The sequence below is a fragment of the Pelecanus crispus genome, chromosome 10, assembly GCF_030463565.1.
Source record: "Pelecanus crispus isolate bPelCri1 chromosome 10, bPelCri1.pri, whole genome shotgun sequence".
Classification (NCBI taxonomy): Eukaryota; Metazoa; Chordata; class Aves; order Pelecaniformes; family Pelecanidae; genus Pelecanus; species Pelecanus crispus.
In genome coordinates, this window is record NC_134652.1 from 37,492,918 (window position 1) to 37,511,698 (window position 18,781).

At 38.5% G+C, this 18,781-nt stretch overlaps 1 protein-coding gene across 3 annotated transcripts in view; it reads left to right on the top strand.

Moving 5' to 3' along the window:
• SUPV3L1 (Suv3 like RNA helicase) overlaps nucleotides 1-18,320 on the top strand; it is a 20,910-nt gene extending 2,590 nt beyond the window's left edge. Inside the window, exons 2-15 of one of the 3 annotated variants that reach the window (XM_075718010.1) lie at nucleotides 4,645-4,722; nucleotides 4,994-5,101; nucleotides 6,730-6,844; nucleotides 7,426-7,594; nucleotides 9,070-9,181; nucleotides 9,469-9,546; nucleotides 10,680-10,771; nucleotides 11,698-11,878; nucleotides 12,281-12,374; nucleotides 13,036-13,255; nucleotides 13,621-13,701; nucleotides 15,218-15,394; nucleotides 16,981-17,129; nucleotides 17,527-18,320. In XM_075718010.1, the coding sequence (XP_075574125.1) occupies nucleotides 5,038-5,101; nucleotides 6,730-6,844; nucleotides 7,426-7,594; nucleotides 9,070-9,181; nucleotides 9,469-9,546; nucleotides 10,680-10,771; nucleotides 11,698-11,878; nucleotides 12,281-12,374; nucleotides 13,036-13,255; nucleotides 13,621-13,701; nucleotides 15,218-15,394; nucleotides 16,981-17,129; nucleotides 17,527-18,022 (2,028 nt within the window). In that variant the 5' untranslated portion in view covers nucleotides 4,645-4,722; nucleotides 4,994-5,037 and the 3' untranslated portion in view covers nucleotides 18,023-18,320. Of the gene's footprint in view, nucleotides 1-4,644; nucleotides 4,723-4,993; nucleotides 5,102-6,729; nucleotides 6,845-7,425; nucleotides 7,599-9,069; nucleotides 9,182-9,468; nucleotides 9,547-10,679; nucleotides 10,772-11,697; nucleotides 11,879-12,280; nucleotides 12,375-13,035; nucleotides 13,256-13,620; nucleotides 13,702-15,217; nucleotides 15,395-16,980; nucleotides 17,130-17,526 lie in introns of those variants that run through there. The other 2 variants (XM_075718008.1, XM_075718009.1) reach the window with 2 other exon arrangements.
• The last annotated feature ends 461 nt before the right edge of the window (nucleotides 18,321-18,781 follow it).

Below are 18,781 nucleotides of genomic sequence, written 5' to 3' on the forward strand. Positions count from 1 at the left end.
TTAGAAACTTTAAGTATCGCTTTCAGTTAGGACAGCACAGGTCTGCTTGTGCGTTGTTGGGTGTACACACTGTAAAGCATGAGCAAGTAAACGTTAAGTGTAGGTTTCTGTGTGTCAGCTGCGAAAGCTGTGTCAAGAGCTACGCTTCAGTGCTCTCTGTGTTATGAGAGCTGCCGAGTATGTCAGAAGCAGAGTAGGAGTTTAAACTTCAGTCTTGAAGTAAAATAACATCTTTCTCAATGTTTTATAAGTTTCTCTTTTATGTGTCTGCTAGGTACGTATCCTGTCATTTTACTTGACACATTAATTTTTTTTGATGTTTAAATGGAAACAAGAAAATCTGTTGTTAACCTTTAGATGCTCTACACTTCTGTTCTTTGATGTCTTTAGACGTAGTTATATCTCAAGAACCATTAAGTGCATTGTAACTGCTTTTTCAGTATTTTCTTTAATTATAAACCATACATCCTGTTCATTCTTTGTCTGTGTTCAGTTTTCTGCTCAGGAATGGTCTTATTTTATCTAGCTGTGCCAGAACACTATATAATTAAAGACTCAATAAATAAGAAACAAGTTCTCGCTCCTTTTGATGTTTGGTGATCCCAAAGCATTGAGGGTGTAAATGGAACCTTTTTTTTTCTTTCTATCTTCTCCTAATTAAGTGTTCTGATGGCATATTATTTGTATTAACCCCAGGTGTAGGAAACATGGGAAAATGATCATAACTTGTTCAGAGCCCTTAAGAAAAGAATACCGAGCCCTGACAGCTAAAAAGCCTAGCTAGGAGGAAAAATCCTGAACGGCTACAATGCAAAAAATCTGTGTTGTTTTCAGACTTGTCTTTGAGTGTCGTCTTAAATTAGTAGTGCGTTCTTCAGATGCCAATAAATAAGAATGGTGGCATCTTACTTGTACATTACTTGTCTCGTTTATTAGAAAAGCAGTTATGTTGGATTTCTTCGAAGTTACAACTAAAATGCCCTGGGAAAATAAATATAGAATCTGTTTGGTCTCAGCTAAATTGTTGAGAGAGAACAGATTGGCTGAAATTATTTGTGTTCCCACAGGTGAAAATTCACTACTTCAAACAGCCTGAAGTTCTTTCATGTGAGGCTTCCAAGGAATACCAGCCAGGTGACCAGTACGGTGCTCGTCTGGCTTGTTGGCCTGTAGTGCTGTCAGTAATTTTGTATTTTGAAACCCATCAATAATGGTAAAGAGGAAACTGAATAAGACCTTCCTTAGCAAATATCATCCATTCTTTTTTATGAAATAAATAGTCTTCCTCTGCTTCCCCGTCTCAGATTCTGACCACACACAGTATCATGCGTCTTTTTTTTTTTTTTTATATAGTTTGGATGAAGATACTCTGTCAAATGCTGAACTAGATTCAGTAAAGAAAACTTTATATTTACAGGCTTTCTGATTACAGCTTGTGAAGAAACTTTGTTACTTACAGTGTGCATAATTCCAGTATGAATCACCTTGTTAGCTTGTTACTTGCTGAAGTGAGACAGTGCTTATAGTTTTCGCACTAGTCAAACACTGTCAGTGTAACAGAAGCCTTTTTAGAAGCTTACTTTTGCAAAACCTTTGTAACAAACCTGCCGCTTCATGGTGTGTAGTGGAATTCATTCATGGCTACATCTGTTTTCTACTTCATAGGAAGTGGATCCTTGTGAGCGGTGATGTATGCTATAAATTTTGGTGCATCAAGTAGGTTACGGTTAGCAGGAGCTTTGCTATTGAGCTTTTCTTACAGAGATTGTGGCAGAATAGGTCTTTCTGTAGCCTTTCATTGCTTTTACATTAGTAAGGTTTCTGATATATTTGTGTGATGGTGATGTCCTTGTTGTGAAAAGCCCAAATGCACACTGTTATGGGTAACAATAGAACAATATGAAATTACTGTATGAGGGAATGATTTAAGATCTAAGTAGGTGTTTGCTAACCCCCTTGTATGATTGCCTCTTTGAACAAGCTAATTGTTGAGTGAGTAGGTAATACATGAGCACATTATAGTGAAATATCTAAGGAGCAGTTATGGAAAAACAGAAACTGTGATGTTAAAATTAGATAGGAGGCTGAAAGGGACACGAGGTCTGCTCATGCATGTAGTATCAAAAGAAAGGAGTGTTAAAGAGCAATGAGAGAAGATGTGGTAAAGGTAAGTGATCTGCTCTCGGTACAGAGGTTGAAAGATTGGTACCTGGCTTCACGATCTTCAGTACCAGGCCTGAATGTTGCCGAGTCAGTGGGCAGCACAAATTAGGTTTGGTTTGAATGTGGGCCTCCTGGTATGGAGATGATCCACTGATCATTTTTAAATAAAAGTAAACAATATGAAAGATCATGGCACTTTGTGCCATGTGGCTTCACAGAATCCTTGACGTGGTTGTTGATTTGGAGCCCTAATGCTCAGTTGTCATATTGAACGTCAGTTCTGTGGCTTCAGTTGTCAGACCACGGGGCTGTGCTTACTGGTGAAGAAATGTAAGCTAGGAAAGATGAGGTTGTTGGCAGCAATTCATGCATCAGAAACAAGAGGTGCCTGAGTAAGTGGATTAGTTAGATGCACAAGGTCACTTGGACTGGACAATAGAAGTCTAATAGTTCTGGAGGAGTTTTAAAATAAAGCAGTTCAGCTGCCCCCGTGGTAGCATGCAGGCTTACTGAAATGGACTGCTGTCATCTCAGATGCAGGAAAATGACTGAAAAGTCTTCCTGCAAATAGGGCTGAAACATCTAAATGAACCCTGATACATTGGAGGCTAACTGCATAATTTCTGAACTTAATTGCAGAGTGAGGCCATCTTTTTACACAGAACCTTAAAAAATGCCGCTCAGAAGTCAAAGTAATTGAGGAGTAAGAGATAAACTACTATTCTAGAATGAGGAAACGGTAAAGAAAGGGAAATCTTAACACAGGAGTGAATGGTAAAAAGGGGTAATGGTAGGGGCAGGACACCGATCTCCTGAGTATGTACGTGATTGCTAGCTGTTGCTGTAGAAATAGTTAGTACTACGTGTGGTTGGATTAAGCTAACATGGGCATGTCTAGCTGGACCGCAGTGCCAGCTTTGTTTTGTTTCCATATACCTTATTGTTAAGACAAGTATTCGTGCTTGGAAGGATTGCGACCTTGGATGTTGAGGGCTGCAATGGTCCCAATGTCATGTTGCCTTGGATAGTAACCAATGTTCTGGTATTGACCTTTTAATCTTGTAGTAAGGCCAGTAGGTTGTGAATTAGATACATGGCTGAGGATGTGTTAACTGTTACAACTTCTCATGGAAGCTCTGAAGAGAATTTAGCCCTGTGCTTTCTTTTAACATTGTATTTTCCAATCTGTCTTTGATTTCCAGGCTCTGAAACATTTTCTGATGAGAGTGTGGATGTCTATGTAGTAAATGTAAGCCTGCTGACAGTCTTGCTTAGTTACCTTTGTGAACATTTCAGACTGTAAGTTAATCCGTTAATAGACTACTGTAACCATGCATGGGGTATGGGATGTAGCCACTGCTCTCTCTTGTGCTTCTGGCTTTGCCTACAGTTGAACTTTTGCCATATTCTTGCCACCTGATGATTTTCATTACGTGAAGTGGGTTACCTCTGTTCTAGAGTATACTTTTCTCGAAAGAGGCAAGGTTGCTCTCATGGGAAGCTTTCCATGTTGTGACAGAGATTTCAAAGAGTTTCAGAGTTGATTGCAGAGAGTAGAGCTTGGCAGTGTTGTGTTCAGTGACTTGTGCTGGCAGACCAGTGGTGTGCTGCTTTATGTATCAGTCCTAGCATTTTATAATATAGGGTTTGTAGACTTGAATTTTGAGAATAACATAAGTTTATGGATAGGTGCTCATGATATTTGCTAGGTTGGTGTGAGTTTCTGATTGTATAGATGGGGAGGGGACACAATTTTGCCACTGTTATTTAACTAACGTTTAACAAACTAAATTCAGAGTGTACATTAGTAAATACAGTTTTGTTGCAACTCTGAACTTGCCTTTCAGGGGAGGGAAAGCGTTTATTAATAACTTTATAATAAGAGATTTTATACAAACAAATCTGAGTAATTTGTGATATATATGAAGAAAGTCTGTTAAGTTTTCTTCTCCTTTATTTAACCTGAGAAATAGGAAGAATACTGCATCTGGTTTGCCTGATCTTTCTGGAGAGTGTGTCTTGGAAGCGGTGTGGAGGGAAGAAGGTCCCTCAGGATGTTTAGTAAAAGCTGTCACCAAGTGGTTTAAGCAGATGTACTTTTCACATTAAAACCTGATGTTTCCTGATAGGTGCTGATAAAAAGCAAACAAAACCCACCCCAAAACCTTAATTAGTTTGTTCCATAACATGTTGGCTGCAGGTTCCCACCTTCATGCTTTTCTATCAAGTACCAGGGAGAGTGTCTCTCAAATACTGACCTCATCTTCATGGCAGTTCTTACCCTGTTGCAGTTTAAGTTTGTCCTTTTCCACAATAGGCTCAATTACCGATTGTGTTTAATTTAGGGAGAAATCATCTGAGTCTGCTCAGCATGGCAAAGACTCCCTCTCTCCAAAGTAATGAGACTATGAGGCATGATTTTTGGGTCAGCAGAATTGATTTAAATTTGAGCAAACTAAAAAAATGTTATTCTTTCTGCAGGTGAAGTTCTAAAAAGCTTAAATAAGTTCTACAAAAGAAAAGAAATCCAAAGACTAGGAGCAGAAAATGGATTAGATGGTAAGAAAATGTTCTAAGATATTTTCTTTTTTTTAATGTGAAATCTCTTTCTATTTGGATATGGTATTAGGTAGATCTGATGTTTTATGGGTCTCAGCACACTGCTTGTTTAGGTTGTCTCTGTCACTCGGTTCAAATAACTGTTATATTTACCTGTAATATCTCATGTCAAGGTATAGGTTTTTAATGGGCTACTTCAGTGTTTTGTTGGGTGTTTACAAATACAGTTTTGTGATCCCAGTCACACTCACTTTGTTCCTTTTTTTGGCAGCTCGCCTGTTTCACCAAGCGTTTATAAGCTTTAGGAAGTATATCATGGAATCCAGTTCTGTGAGTGCTGATTTGCATATTATTCTCAGTGATATATGCTGTGGTGCAGGCAAGTATCTGGAGTGTTTGTAAAATAACATATGCATTTTTTTTCTTGTTTTTGACCTGTATGCTTACCTACGTACCTGTGGACCCCCCTACTGTGCTGTAAAAGAGGTTAAAAATCACTGCTTCCCTGTCAGAAACATTTGTGCCCATCCTATGGACTGTTCTGTCCCTAAATCTTCTAAAGTGGAAACAGAAGAGGTGGAGGTCTTAGCAAGAAGCAGCCGGTTGTTTTATAGCATCTGCTCAGTGCTGAAATGAAAACAGTACTGTTCCATTTATTCCTCCCTTAAAAATTTAGTAGTCACTAGGGGGCACTTTGAGAGCTTTCTCCCAGTCAGGTGGCTTTAAGGACTTGGGAACACAGCTCTGTGACTGCTGTGTTTCCCTGTGGCACTAATGGAGGCGAGCGTTGTTTGCTTCCTTACTGCATCGTGTGCTGTAATCAACGGCACTTAACTAAGAGGTGATGCTAGCTGGTAACGGCAGAAACAGCCTTCTTCACCGTTTGAACTGCAGAACTCTGGCAGAGTAGGTGTGTTTTTAATGATGGTAATTTAAAGGTTACAGTGGCCATTAGTTTTGTCTTAAAACGGAAACGTGTAGATTTGTAGATTTTAAATATTTACCGTCGTAGGAAATTTAAAATGTCTTTTTATATTAGTTGTGCACCAGATCTTCCACGGGATTTCCTCCCTTCTACTCTTTATTTACTTATATGAGCATTGTTTATGTATGCCTTAAAACTCACATATATAGGAGTGTAAAGGGTTGGTTGTTGTGGCAATTTTGAAGTTTTTTAGTTGGGTTTTGCTTGTCCAAAGATGATAATTGAAAATTCTACAGTTTTTAAGTTCTTTAAATTTTTCACAAAAATTTTGATTCATTGAACACTTAATTCTCAATTAAAACAAACCAACACTGCTTTTTTGTATGTGTGTGTTTGATAATAAAAGCTTTTTAGATGCAGACAGTTCTTTGAGATTCTGTGGGAGCTGGACAATTGGAGTGTGACCTGAAGTGAGATCTTTAAGGCCACATGTCTGTTCTGCAAACATTCAAAAGAGTGAACCTGGATGTCTCTTCTGAGTTGATTTTTCTATTTCTGTTTTCTCACCTAGGGTTTGGACACTCACAATTTTGAACCAACATCCCAAGTCTTGGTAGCTTAGGGAAGCTGCAAACTATTTTTTTTTCCTCTGTTTATTCATAAAAGCATTTTAAAAGCTTTTATTTTATTTTATTTTATTTTATTCCAAAGCAGCACATGAATTTAGGAAAAGAAGGCTAAAATCTTCTTAGGGCAGAAAAGCTGGTTTTCATCCAACTTTTCCATAGCTTTTCATTTTATTTAGAAGTTCTCTAGACATGTAGGCTAACCAGAGTGAATATACTGAAATGAGATTTTTTTTTCATACTCTTGTATTTGCATTATGTTGCTTAATGAGTCCCTGTACTCGTGTTAGTTTACCTTTCTGCCATTGAGATAATTATTGAAATTTGTAGAGAGTTAGAAGTTGAAAGAATTACATAAGTGTGGTGGAAGTAGTAGAATTTGTTTTTAAAGCTTATTATGAAGATACACACCTTCAGACAAGCATGCAAACTTTCTTAAATGGGTTTGTCTTCTAGGTCACGTGGATGATCTCTTTCCATTTTTCCTGAGGCATGCAAAGCAGATCTTTCCGATGCTGGACTGCATGGATGATCTGCGCAAGATCAGTGATTTAAGATTGCCGCCCAACTGGTCAGTGTGTTTAAGTGGTTGAAGTGTTTTCTTTTCTTAACGTCATAGAATTTCATAGTCTATGGACTTAAGCTTTATGATGTGTAATTGCACTGTATTTTCAGTTCCATTCCTCTGTTTTTACAATAATTTCTATCAGTAACTCTTATCTTTGTTACAAGATACATTGCAATCAATTAAAAGGAAAATAAGATTGTATCAGCTATGAAAGTTGCTGAGTTGGTACTGCCTTTCCAGAAAGCTGTCATCTGGCTGTATCTGTTTGGGAGGTAGCATGCCAGAACATGAAAATGTTAATATGCCCAAGGAGAGAGAGCATAGTAATGAGAATAATTTTGAACACAATGTGAATTCCACTCTAAATCCAATTAAAACATTGTATGATTTGGAAGATTAATGTATTAGACATAGTAACCTCTTTATACTTGTCTCTGTTTAAGAATTTGATCTTTCTGCTTTCAACACACATTAAAAAGGCTATTAATAAGTAACTCTTTAAGCTAATTTGCAATTTCCCCTGAATCAGTATCCAGAACACCAGATACATGTTCAACAGATCTGCTTTTTTGTGTATGTTTTAGGTATCCAGATGCCAGGGCTATTCAGAGAAAGATAATATTCCATGCTGGTCCTACAAACAGTGGAAAAACTTACCATGCTATCCAGAGATTTTTGTCAGCAAAATCTGGAATATACTGCGGTCCACTAAAACTTCTGGCTCATGAGATCTTCCAAAAGAGTAACGATGCTGTCAGTATGTTATATTACTTACCTACATCCTTAGTACTGGAACAGTCTCATGAGTGCATGTTTGTAAAGTACTGTAGCTGCTTGAGGTGGTCCGTGAAGCAGTGCGTGAACGGGTGCCTTTGCTTTGCAGTAGTGTCAGCTCAGCTGAGTACCGGTTGTGCATTTCCGCTTTAGGCATGCAGAATGGAAGACCATTTCCCCACATGGAACATTGCTTCCTCCAAAGCACATGCCGTGCAATCATCCCTGTAATCTGCCTCCATTTTCCCGTAATTTTTACTCCCTGCGTTTAGCTAGGTTCTATTAGCTTTTTTCAGTGTGGAAACCATGACTTCTTTTGCCCGTGACCTTTATTTTAGCTTGGATGCAAGAAATTACCCTTGCTTAAGTCACCTCAACCTTCTGCTTCAATGTTTAAATATATTTCACTCAACCATCTAATAAAAAGTTCTGCAGCTTGAGATGTGTTGAGTTGAAGAGCAGTGCCCTATACCAGGTCCCTAGAGGAAGCTGTCATTTAGTACGTTTATTTCTTGCTTCCAGCATCTTTTTGAAGGCTCCTTATCAGTGTGTTTCCAGCTACATGGAACCGCACCGGTTCTGAAGCATTACAATAACACATCACGTGTTAATGCAGCGTGTATGTACAGTAGTGTCTACCAAATGATCTTGTGATTTCTCTTTTTTTGATAAGCCTGTGATTTAGAATTTGTAATTCCTATTATTGATTTATCAAAGCAATACATAAGAAAGATTGGCTTGTCCTAGGATATATCTGTAACCTGTACCGCGTAGTGAATGTGGGTACCATGTAGCGATGTTCCTTGTTAGTAGAGTTACTGCACTTTTTTCCCAAGTGTTAAGTGTGTGTGAGGACTTTTCACTTGGCAGCTCGTGGATCTTCTGTAGCCCTTGAGGCTTAAACAGGGCTTCCTGCATGGCTCTACAGGTGGCTGTAGATACGGAAGGAGCAGCCATCTGCCTGAGATTCAGCGAGCATAGAGCTGACAGAGGGTGGTGGCCCCCGCTGTCTCTCACAGCTAGCCCTCATGAACTCTTGCTGTGTGAGTAGAAGGCAGCAGGTGAGATGCCTGACACGGCGATCGCCACATGAACTGGAGGAGGCTGGAGCTTGCAAGACTCCTTCACTGCTGGGCCTTGCTTTATAATCCCCTTGTACTGCAGTTCTTTTGTTGCAGACGTGACAGCTCTGAAATGCTCAGAGGAAGATGTAATCTCATGCAGGAGTAGGGGAGGGCATCTAATTACAGATACTACCTCTTCATTATACCCTTCAGTCTGATAGGACTTAAATACAGGGCACAAGTCCCAAAAGTCTGAGTAGTTATTTTCTGGATAGCTTCCATTATACTGTCTTAGAAGCTACTTTAAGAAACTGATTTTTTTTTTCCCCTTTGGAAAGGGGATTCCGTTGTATTAAAGAAACTGAACATGAGTTTTCTGAATTCCTTTAGAATGTGCCATGTGACTTGGTGACAGGAGAAGAGCGTGTGTACGCCAATGAAGATGCCAGACAAGCTCCTCACATTGCTTGTACCATTGAAATGTGCAGCACTAATACGCCTTGTATGTATACATAATTGTTTCAGTCGTATCTTTGGTATCTTTATGTGTATTATTGCTTGGGCTGTGAAGTAGCTGAGCTATTGCTTTTCACTCTTATTTGAACAATTTCTGAACTATGTTAGAGCAGTTAATAAAACCTGGATCATCTCAGAATAGCTTTTCAGTGGTAGAGGTTTAACTTGATTTGAGCAACCTTTTTTTAGAAAGCCTTCGAGCTCCTTCCTGTGTTGTATTGCTGCTCTAGATGCTCTTCCTTGGTGCATCATAATTTTCTTTTCTGTTTTAAGATGAAGTTGCTGTGATTGATGAAATTCAGATGATCAGAGATCCTGCCAGAGGGTGGGCTTGGACAAGAGCCCTTCTAGGTAAGCTTGTTTGTGTTGACAATGAGCTAGTTCAATGTGACTATAAATGGCACATTAAATTAAAGCTTAGCAGTCAGTATATTCATAAGTGGTGACAGTATGTGATGCAAAATAAAGGCGAGTATTGTTTCTTCATGTCTTCTCACAGCAAGTTAGAGAGATGCTCTGCCTCAAAGGATTTGTCTGTATGGCAGCAAATTACCTGTCATGTTTTACTTAATGACTGTTTTTAAAAAAAATTATTCTCTAAGTTATACAGTTGCCTCTCTTAGTTTTGCTTCCTTGGATAATACAGAGTCTTTGTGTTGTTACACCATGTGCTGTCCTTTTACACTGATTATTTTCTAGAAGTATGCTTTTTTTATTCAATTAAAACAACATAATTTTTCAGAGATTTTGTTATGAAGAGATACTGTTGAATGTATGGCAACATGGCGAACATCAAATATTTTATAGTGTTAATTTCAAATGGCTCATTTATAGAGCTGCATTGATCTGTTAAATCTTAGAAGAAGCTTCTTTTGATAATTTCAGTATTTTTCAAGAGGAATTTCTGAAACTCATTTTTCTTCAGATTTTGAAAAGAAGTTTGGAATCTGATTTCTGCCCCCTGCCCTTCCCTTCACTGCTTTTGATGCTAAGTTTAACAGGATGATTTGTCACACTTCCCCTACCTCTTATTTTTTTCCCCTTTTTCTAATCTGACTGCACTAGAGACATATTCATAATTTTAGAAGATGCACAAAACAAAGCTCTTTAGTTCTGCTGCGGTTTGGGAGTTAGTAGTACTAAATAAAACATATTCAAGGCTTTGCTCCATTTGTTCAGTGGTTGAGGGTACCTCTTGTTTTAGCTGGGAGGGTGCAACAAGGTATTAGCTGCTCTGATTATCATACTAACGGATTTCCAAGCATCACTTGCTGATACAAGATCAAGAGCAGCTCTAAGGAAGTAGTGTATTGTGGGAGAGGCTTTAGGTACTGGTCTGGGATGTTGAAGGAGGTGGAATACAATCTTCATTGATGTGTTTAGCAAGCAAAATGTAGTTTTTGGGTAACTTAAAAGTCAGTTAAAGCTACTGTTGTCTATAAATATGTAACATTTTGCATTTTATTTCATTGGATCTTGTTCAGGACTCTGTGCGGAAGAAATCCATGTTTGTGGAGAAGCTGCTGCTATCGACTTGGTGACAGAGCTCATGTACACTACAGGGGAGGAAGTTGAAGTAAGCTTTTTAATTCTGTAAAGTTATGGACAGAACATCAGGTTCTCCTTGCTGGAAAACAGGCAAAAATTTAGGGTCTTTTGGGGGGTATCACTGATCAAAGTATTCTTGCAGGAATTCTTGTTAAAATGTCTCTCAATTCCTGTAAACCAAAGGAGATGTTGCAAAGTTTGGTGGTTTGGGTTTTTTTTTTTTTTAAGTAGTGGTATTGTTTTGCTTAAATAAGGTAAGTGCTTTGCTGAATTCCCCTCAGGGAATGCCACAGCCGTTTAAGGGGTTTCTCTACAGTTCTGCTCTTCCTGGAGGGCACAGTGCCCTCAAATTTGCTGAGGTTACTGGATCTGTTGATAGTTATTCTCCATATGATGAGGAAAGGAGTTAAAAGAGCTCCAGAAGAAAGTGATTGAAAGATCTCTGAGCCCCAAATTTCCTGTCATAAATATTTTTTTTTTTTTTCCTTAGGAAGATTCCTTTGTGAAGAGTATTTAAAAACATAAAATTTGGTCCCAAGAAAGTCCAGCCTGCCTGATTTCCTGGTGAATTAGTTGTAGCTTTGTATATCTGTGCATGGTGGGGTGTGTAATTCTGAAAGGGGACCAGTTACAGCATTCAGATGACTGAGTGAAAACAGACTCTCATTTCTTGATAGAATTGCTACATAGCCTGTACACTTCTTTTCTTGAGTCTAGATTGCATGTAAAAATACGTAGTTCTTCTTGAAAAGGCTGTATAGTTCTCAGCTTGGGAAGTGCTGCAAGTATGTGAGTGTGTAAGGTGTACAGCACCTTCTCCCCGGTAATTCTCCCTTCGGGACTGTGAGAGGTCTCTCTGTTACAGTCAACTGTGGTAATAACCACGCTGGCTGATATTCCACAGGATTTTTTCATTTAGAAACATACTATCTTTGACAACTCTTCTGATTTTAGGTCCGAAGCTACAAGAGACTCACTCCTCTTACTGTGCTGGATTATGCCTTGGAATCTTTAGATAACCTCCGTCCTGGGGACTGCATTGTCTGTTTCAGTAAGAACGACATTTATTCTGTCAGTCGACAGATTGAAGCCAGAGGATTAGAATGTGCTGTCATATATGGCAGTCTGCCACCAGGTAAAGCACTCTTCCTTTTCTTTTTAAGGGAACATTCTGCTTCTTGCTGCTTTCTTAGAAAAACTCTTAAAATGAAGCGGTACAAGTTTTTCTACTTTTTCATCTCTATATAGTTAGAGAAAGCAATCAACTTGCATTGACTGGTGTTTTAATCTTGGGATTAGACCTTTATTATGGACTTAATATTGATCTTCAGATAGATGTAATTAAATGAGGTCTATCCACAGCTCTGGGAATGATTTAAATCCCTCCTGCCCGCTTCCCTCATCAACAACCAAATACCAATGAAATACCAATTTCCCCCCACCCCAGCCTATTATAAAGGCAGTGGGCTTAGTGATACATTGTCTTTGTTTTGTAACAAGAGTTTGCTATGTGAAGTGTTTTGTCATTCTGTTTTAGGAACAAAACTTGAACAGGCAAAGAAATTCAATGATCCTGATGATCCATGCAAAATTTTAGTTGCTACAGATGCAATTGGAATGGGACTCAATTTGTAAGTACTTGGAGCAGGTTATGGTATGATTCCCGCCCCCCCCAGGTGTGATACCTGCATTAATTTCCTCACTTGTTTCTCCCCAGTTTGGCTAGATATCTGCTATGTCTAGATAACACAGCACATGCATTTTAATTTGGAAGTAGCGATCAATTTGATTGGATAGAACTAAACTTTAATACTAAAACTGATTCTGAGAATTAAATGGCTCACTTGGCCTACTTCTGTGTGATAGTAGGCACTGTTAAGATCCTTTTGATTCACTGGAGTCAGATGTGCTAGGTTGTTGGAGTATCAGTCTCTCGCGTTTCTGAAATGTAGAGCAAGTTCAGTCCAGTTTCAGATGTATTTTATTGCTGAAGGCGATGCAGTCACATTGCTATAAACTACCGAGGCAGATGATGATGAATGGATTTGGTTCCTATTAGAATGCGATTGATGTGTGTAGGGACGATGATTCTCCTGCAACTAACCAGTAGTCTTATGCTGCCCTTTTGCATATGCTGTGTCCATCAGCAGTATCTGTGGTTCCTTAAATTATAGAGGGGAAAAAAAGCTCAAAAAAAAAAAAGAAAAAGGCTTTAATTCTTCTGTAGTAGGTTGTATATTGGAAATAATTTGCAAAAAAGAATTCCTCTTTGTTTTTGTTCAAATATTTCAGGTGTATAAAAAGAATAATTTTTAACTCTATAGTAAAGCCAACTATCAATGAGAAGGGAGAAAAGGAAATAGACTCCATTACAACCTCTCAGGCTCTGCAAATTGCAGGCAGAGCTGGGCGTTATGGCTCGTCCTTCAAACAAGGAGAAGTCACTACAATGCATCGTGATGACCTCGTGCAGCTGAAGGAAATTTTGAATGAGCCTGTGCGCCCTGTGAAGGTGAGAGGCTCAGTACTTGGTTTGTACAGATGTGCTCTAGAGCTCGTTTACTATGTTTTGATCCCAAATTATTTTTCCTTGTGTCTGTTTACAAGTTAGTAATAAAAATGGATTGTGTCATGCCGGAGTGACTTTGAATGGATATCCCATTTAGAAGCTTGCAGTATTTCATTTATATTGAGGCTGCTCTTTTAAAGGGGCAAACACAAAAGTTCTTAAATTCCAGATAAGTGTGCTAAATAAATGGGACTCTGTAGGGTGCTTTGGTTTCTTGCATTTTGTCTGTCTAGATTTTGTCTCTGATGCACTAACTTAAGAACAATATTGAGAATTGATGGAATTTTTTTCTTTTTTTTTCCCTTTAGGCAGCTGGCCTACATCCTACTCCTGAGCAGATAGAAATGTTTGCTTATCATCTGCCTGACGCCACTCTATCCAATCTAATTGTAAGAATGATCAAAATGCTCACTTCTGCTTTAAAAATTAAGCATTCTTTATAGTCACTGCTTTTATACGAACGTGCACTTTGGGAGCATAACAGACAGCCTTGTGTGTATCTTTTATCGGTTGGATTCTTCTCTCTACCACAGCAGTGACTGCAAATGCATTTAGAATGCGTAACTTTTCTGTGTTATAATGAACTTGAAAGCTGTTGAAGTGTGTAAATATGTTTGCACGTGTTGAAGAGTGTGCAACAACCTTTTCATTTCACCTTTCCTGTATTTTAAATGTAGGCTTTTTGGTCTAAGGCTGAAAATATTAGAGATTGAAGTTTTGATGAATTACTGTGAAAATTCCTGGGAAACTGCTGGTCATGTCAGATTTCTGTACATCTGAGAGCTACCTGATTTTTTTCCCGGTTCTGTGGACTATATGGGAAAACAGTGTCTGCTTAACTTTGAGAAAACACATTTTGTGGGATCTACTTGATCGCATCATTAGCTGGATAGCAGAATTTTTGGAAGCGCCTAAACCTTTTAAAGTAGAAATTAAGCTTCCAATGCTGTACTGAAAACATAGTATCACGGCTTTTAGTACACTGAGAAATTCTTAGCAGCTTTCATGGGTTTAAATGTGTATTATTGTTCTCTGCTGATGTGCTGTTACGTAGCAAGGTATATGATTTCTAACCTTGAGGTAAAAGATTATCTTGGAGGCCTCCTGGAAGACAGGCTGGTAGGGTAACAGCACATCTTTAAAATTTTACTATTGAGAATTTCTGGGCTAGCATAGAAGTATTAAGATAAAGAACCCATGTTATTAGTGATCACTTAAGTATTCAGTCACATATTTGATTAAGAAGCTCAGTGTTTCTTTGAAGATATTTTTAAAAAAAAATCTTTCAAAGATTTACAGTAGAGAAATAATTTTGGGGGCCCATAAAAATTCCCCCTGCAACGTGCAGTGGCATCTCCTGTTTCTCCAAACCTTGGATACATTTCAGGTATTCTTTGAACTCCTCTATCGCAATACCGTATTTATCTTGTGATTTCCCTCTTTGTAAAATAGATCTGTTGTGATAGTAGGCTAAAAATACCTCAGTTATTGAATTTTATGCTGTAAAGTTAGCTTTTTGGGTCATGCTAAGTGACAAACCTGGAACAAGTTCTAAACATAGTAGTAAATGGTTCCTGTGATGGTGTTATTTGTAACTAAAATGTACACTTGCAGGGCACTGTATTTGTTACTTAGGGGACTAATTGAAAATGCTGAAATAAAGCATAGTGTGTTATGTCTTCTCCTCTGATCCTGTGTTAGAGAATTTAATGAAAATCCCGCTAAAAGAGCAGAGGGAACTCCCCTGCCCCCTTTTTTATTACTGTGGTCAGATTTGATATTTTTAACCGTTCTTTTCAGTATAAGTAGCCTTTGAAACACTAAATCATTTTTTGGTTTGGTAATACAAAGTTTAACAATCCTCTCCTGTAATAACATCCTATTTATTTGGTTATATTTTCACAGGATATTTTTGTGAGTCTCTCACAAGTTGATGGGCTTTACTTTGTCTGCAATATTGATGACTTTAAATTTCTAGCAGATATGATTCAGCACATTCCACTAAATTTGCGATCACGGTATGTCTTCTGCACTGCACCCTTGAACAGGAAAGAGCCTTTTGTGTGTACCACGTTGCTGAAGGTCAGTTATTTTTTTTCCTCCAAAAAATGTGGTATTTATATTGGCAAGCGGGTCTTGGTGCATTGAGGCTGTATCTAGCTGCTATATTTATTGTGGGTTTTGTCATTAGATCATTTGAGAGCATTCTTTAAGTGCTCACAGGTAGTAATATAAAATAGCTCGAGATACATATATTTTTTTTTTCTTTAAATTGCATTCTCCACCATTTTTATTGGCCAAAACTTTTAACTTCTGAGAACTGAGTCTCATTTTGTGATGTAAATTAAAGTTTGGATAGCTTTTCTGCTGTTTGCCTCAGAGAATCCTACTGCTTGCCTTGCAGGTGGTCTTTGAACTGGGAGAGATCAGAATTGCATTACATAGTCACTTGTGCACTGTTAAGCTTTGCACTACAGTGTGTCTAAAAGTAGTCCTTCAAAACCAAGATACCGCTGCTTCAAGGTGTCAGCTTGTCAACAAAAGAATGTGGGATTAAATGTGATTGCTGATGTTATAATACAGTTACATAGAATTAAAACCCCAGAAAATACAGTGCTGTAAGTTGCTCTCAGAATTATGTCATTTCACTTTGCAGGCCTGGATGAACTGTTTTTCACTGTGCCCCTGGAGTGATTATTTTGAGGAATTTGTAGTCAGCTGATTTCAGTTTTTCAGGATTAATAACTTTGTTTGGGACTGTTACTTTGGTAGACAGCCTTTGTCCCCTTTTAGAGACTGCATTAAGCATTTTTAATAAAATAGTGTAAAAATGAAACTGATGTGGTGCCCTCATGTCACGGATATTAGACCTATGCCAAATTAGCCATAAATGGCTAATGTTCTTTAAAAATTAAGTGGTTGATTTAAAGAGTTGGAAAAAAAAATGTGCCTCATTAAGAAAATGCTGAGCGTTCAGATCCCAAGTCATGAAGGTGCAGAGGGGCATAACGTGATGTCAGAGGGAGGTAGGCTGTTGAGAGTGCCTGTGTGAATTTAAGCCCCATTCCTTGGTTAAAAAAAAAAACCCAAACTTCTGGTATCAGCTGGTTAGGAAGCAGTTATTCTAAGTCATCAATGCTCCTGAAAATTTTAAATCTAAATCTTACTTGGCTTGTTTATCTGTTAGTAAAAGAGCTGAGATGTCTGTGTTTCGGAAGGGCTGATTTCTAGTGCAGATTAATCTGTTTGGGATGCAAATAGTGTGTTTCCTAAGTCAGGGAACACATTTAACATTTTCTTAACCTTGGAGATTCTGAAACAAGATAATTAATACAATAGGAGCAGGAGAAGAAAAAAAGACAAAGTCCATCTGCTTTGCTAGATGAAATCATATGCCTTCAGTGTTACGCTTTTCTGGATAGCTCTGTACTTTTGTTGCTTAACTCTGCATGGCCCGTGGACAAATTGTGTTAATGAGGCCCTGGAAAGCAGACACGACTCCTGCGTTGAATAATTAAGTAAAAGAATGTGTGGCATTTGGGCTGTGTAAAACAAAGCAGGTGTTTTCTGGAGTATTCTATGTGTACAGACTCAAGGGAATTTAACTCATTTGGGATTTGTTCTTTCCTGACTAACCGAGGACTTCACTGAATCTGCTTGTTTTTCAGTTTGCAAGACAGTTCAGTAGAAATGAGCCTCTGACGTTTGACTGGCTCTGTCGGCACACCAAATGGCCGTTAGCCGCTCCAAAGAACATCAAAGAACTTGTACACCTTGAAGCTGTTCATGATGTTTTTGACCTTTATCTGTGGTTAAGGTATTGTCTCTGTGCTTGAAAATTATTTCTATTTTTTCCTAATATCTATGACTTACAGTCCTAGAAAGGCAGTGTGTTCAAGCCCGTGTATAAGTGGTGCAGTATGGGCTCATTTGGCCCTTTAGAGGATCTTGACAAATGCAAACATAGCTATGTTGTGGGAGCAAGTCATGGGTTCTGCAGAGAACAGCTGGTGACTGACAGAGAAAATTAGAAACAAGGGGATCCTGCACTGGAGCAGCTGATATGCCACTTAAAATACAGTGGCCTTCCCCTGCAACACGTAATAATTTTTTTTTTTTTTTTTAACTGTAGATAGTATGTGACTCATTTTTGTCCCCAGTCAGTGGTCCTTTAGTGAAAAGGTTTAATTGTGTGTTGTTTTGCCTCTCTTCAGTTACCGCTTCATGGATATGTTCCCTGATGCTGTCCTTGTAAGGGATATTCAGAAAAAACTAGATGACATTATACAAGTTGGTGTCTGCAACATCACGAAGCTGATCCGAGCTTCGCAATCTGCGGCTGCTCCTGGCACAGCAGAGGTTGTGTCAGAAGACTTTCCACTTTCAAGGACTAAGAGGGATACCAGGGCATTTTCAGACCGTCATGGTGCAAAATCCACAGAGGCACTCTCTATTGCAGTGGAGGTTCCGGGAGAAAGAAGAGCAAAGAACTTGAAAGCCTATCGGTCTGCTACAAGGCAGGAGGATCTGAAAAGCCATGGACGTGGATCTCTTGCCAACAGATTGCTGCGTGAAGGACTTCTAACACAAGAAATGCTGAGACAGCTGGAGAGTGAGTGGCAGGATCAGCACAGGAATGGTAGATATGGCCTTGGTTCAAAAAGAGATGATCGGAATAGTTCAAAGGAAACAGGGAAAAAGAAAAAATAGAACCGTGTCCTAATTCTGTTTAGTTTTTATTCATAAAATAAAATACTATTTTAATAACTTCTTTGGCATTTCATGTTTACACTGCTGCAGCTCCTTGATGTTTTTCCTTCTCCTGTGACCAGTTACATGAAGCGCTCAGAGAACTGGACTCTTAAAAGCTCAGAGGCCATAAGTTTGCTTTTACTGGTCAGCTGTACACTTTTTCAATCATGGTGTTCAGCGTAAGTGTATGATCTACTGCTATTTGAAAATTTGAACTTGATGTCTTCTTGCAAGATATCCTCACATTGTTAATAAATGTCAGATATTTCACTAGCAATGAATTAGCTACTCATTCCATCCCTTCCCAAAGGGCAGAGTTTAACAGATAATGAACAAATAATGAACAACCTGGTGGGAAATTGGGTCAGAATGGTGATAGGAGTCATGTGCCTCTAACCTTTGTGTCCTGTGAAAATGTGGAAAGAGGCAAAAAGCATTTGTGTTAATGCGTTGGGGAACGATGAAATTCTGGCCACGGGAATTTTTGAGTAAATTCCAATTCTGCCATCTGAGGGGTAATTACTGAAACAAAGCAAAATCTGTCCTTGCTCTTTAAATTGTATTCTTTCTCCTAGGAAAAGCTCATCACACTGATTCAGGCAAAGTTTGGGGGGAAGGGAAAAAAAAAAGTTGGATTATGATTTTTGGGGGAAGGAGGAGATGTTAGAGGCATAGGTATAATTTATTTACTTTTGAGAAATTCAGATGTCTGTTTCT